The following is a 2,802-nucleotide window of genomic DNA, read 5'->3' as shown; positions in this document are numbered from 1 at the left end:
GAAATTAATTCACTTGAAAGTTTCTTAAGGGGGTATATAATTGTCCGATTTGTTTAAGGTCTAAAGTAAATTTTGGCGACAAGTTTGAGGGAGTTTCGATGTATTATCTCTTTAAAATATCAATCATATTAATATTACATCCATATACACATGTTGGAAAAAAAAGAAGCTACTTTTAAGTAAGTTAAAAAAATAAAGAAATAAAGAAATAAATAAAGAAAAATAGAAAAAAAAAAAAAGAGGTACGTCCTTCCACATTTAAGTTTCACACAAGGATCCTCCTACTCTTAAGGATAAACTAAAATATTTGATGGACTTACAAGTCATTAATTTACGAGATAAGCATCCAGTACCCCTTGAACTATGATCAAAGTTGCTACGATACACTTCAATTTCACATAGGTCCTATTACTCTCCTGAATTCAATTTTAGCGTATTTTTGTCGCCCTTTATGCTGATATGACACTTTTATTACGTAAAAATAGAGCCCACGTCAGCTAAAAAGGTGTCACATCAGCTAAAAAGAGTGATAAAAAAATACACTAAAATTGAGTTTGGGGGTGGGGTGGGGTGGGGTAATAGGTCCCCTGTGAAGTTGAAGTGTGTCGTAGCAAATTTAGCACGATTATGAAAGAGAAAAGACATTCCCCCCCTCCCCCCCCTCCGAACTTGTCGCCACGATTCACTTTAACACTTACACTTAACTTCCGTTTATTTACCCCCTTAACATCTTTAAAGTGAATTATTTTCACCCCTCAAAACTGAATACCACTCTCACGGCAGAGAGTGCGCCACAGGCCACGTCATTGCCAAATCAGTGTCACATCAGTGCCATGTCATTTGCCACGTAAGATTTTTTTTTTTTAATAATCCCACACACTAACTTTTAATATATTTTATATATACTATATATATATATATATATATATATATATATATAAAAGAGTATATTTTTTATAAAAAAATATATTTTATATAAATAAAATAGACCTCACCCCCTTCCTTCTTGTTGTTCACAACCCTCACCCCCTTCGTTCTTTCACAGCCCCCACCCCACCCCATCCCAATCCTTCTACTTCTTCATTAGACAGCAGTCCCCGTCCCCTCTTCTTACTCCTCCTCCTTCTTCTTCTTCTTCTTCTTCACATAAAAGCACCAGTTTTTCTATTTCTTTCACCATTACCACAAGCTTTTTCAATGAATTTTTTTCTTCATTAAATGCAAAATTAACTTGAATTAGCTTGAGCAAATTTATCAATGAACTAAATACAAGTACATGATAAAAAAAACACATTAATACACAAAATCTCAAATCCAAATTCTTTCACATTAACCAAAACCCAAAATTCCAAAACTCCTAAATTTTCAATTTCTTACTCAAAAATGTCTACAGAAATGGCATAAACAGTCCGAAATTCGAAAATGGCATAGATGATATTCGCATGACAAGAAATTGTTGGCAAAAAATCAAACTTGTTCATCAATCTTGAACCCTTTTTTATTGTCGAAAAATAAAATTTTGGATTAATTAGGACTTCATAGGAAGAGAATTACGAATAAACGGGGTGGGGGTACGAAGAAAATGAAGAAATGGAGTGTTGGGGGTGGGTTGGGGGTGGGGAAGGGGAGTGATGAAGATGATGAAAATGTCTTTTAATAATAATAATAATAATAATAATAATAATAGCAATAAAGTGGTCTTTTTTTTAAAATAGAAAAATTCACTCGCTCTTTTTTTTTTTTTTGTCACGTCATCTATAGGGGGAATTTAATTCATTTAAAAGTTGTTAAAGGTGTAAATAAACGAAAGTTAAGTTTAGGTGATAAAGTAAATGGTGACGACAAGTTCAGAGGAAAAAAATGTCTTTTCTCATTATTAAACACATAAGCAGTGCTGCCTAAAACCATCAAAGTACATACACTGTATAACGGACCCAACCTTCCAATTCAATTGATTTTGAACCATGACATCAAATAATGAACAATATATTTCAACTTTAAAAAATTTATTTAATCGAATATTCAATGTACCAAGTACCAACACCCAAAAAAAAAACAAAAAGACAGCATTCTTGGAAGTCAATAAAAGTTTGAATTATTATTTTTATTTTTTTATGAAATGAGTCATGTAAATTTGTGTATGAATTGTTCATGGCTTCCCAGTATGTTTCAAGACCTTAGTGGAATAGCATTAACCTGAAAATGGGAAATCTTTGATATGTTTGGATTATTTTAATCATTCATATTATCATGTCACCTTCTTAGTTTAGGCTATATAAACTCCTAGTTACTCAATTCTAAAACACACAAGAAAAAGTAAAACAAACAATCTAGCCTTAATTAGAGTTCAAATCTTCTAAAATGGGTAGCCAAATGAAGAAGCAATGGCCTCAATCTGCTTTTGCTTTGACATTTTTCTTGATTGCCACATGCACCATGGCATATTCACCCTTTAGTGAATCACCAACTTCAACATACAATAAGGTGTCATCTTTGCCAAAGAATGACTACTACAAAAAGCCATCAGTTCCAGAAGATAGCCACAAGAAGGTGCCGTCTGTTCCAAAAGATAACGAATACAAGGTACCCTCGGTGCCTGAAAAGGAATACCAGGCGCCATCTTTGCCAAAGAATGACTACTACAAGAAGCCATCAGTTCCAGAAGACATCTACAAGAAGGTGTCGCCTGTTCCAAAAGATAACGACTACAAGGCACCCTCGGTGCCTGAAAAGGAATACCAGGCGCCATCTTTGCCAAAGAATGACTACTACAAGAAGCCATCAATTCCAGAAGACAGCTAC

General features: G+C 33.9%; 1 protein-coding gene across 1 annotated transcript in view; it reads left to right on the top strand.

Moving 5' to 3' along the window:
* Nucleotides 1–2,195: 2,195 nt before the first annotated feature.
* LOC124893408 (protein PELPK1-like) overlaps nt 2,196–2,802 on the top strand; it is a gene marked incomplete at its 3' end in the record, with an annotated part of 880 nt that continues 273 nt past the window's right edge. Inside the window, exon 1 of the mRNA XM_047404413.1 lies at nt 2,196–2,802. This exon is cut by the window's right edge and continues 273 nt beyond it. Within this exon, the coding sequence (XP_047260369.1) occupies nt 2,362–2,802 (441 nt within the window).

The sequence above is a fragment of the Capsicum annuum genome, unplaced genomic scaffold (genome assembly GCF_002878395.1).
Source record: "Capsicum annuum cultivar UCD-10X-F1 unplaced genomic scaffold, UCD10Xv1.1 ctg58939, whole genome shotgun sequence".
Taxonomy (NCBI): Eukaryota; Viridiplantae; Streptophyta; class Magnoliopsida; order Solanales; family Solanaceae; genus Capsicum; species Capsicum annuum.
The sequence above is the reverse complement of the archived record's forward strand: the minus strand, read 5'-3'. Positions and strand labels throughout refer to the sequence as shown.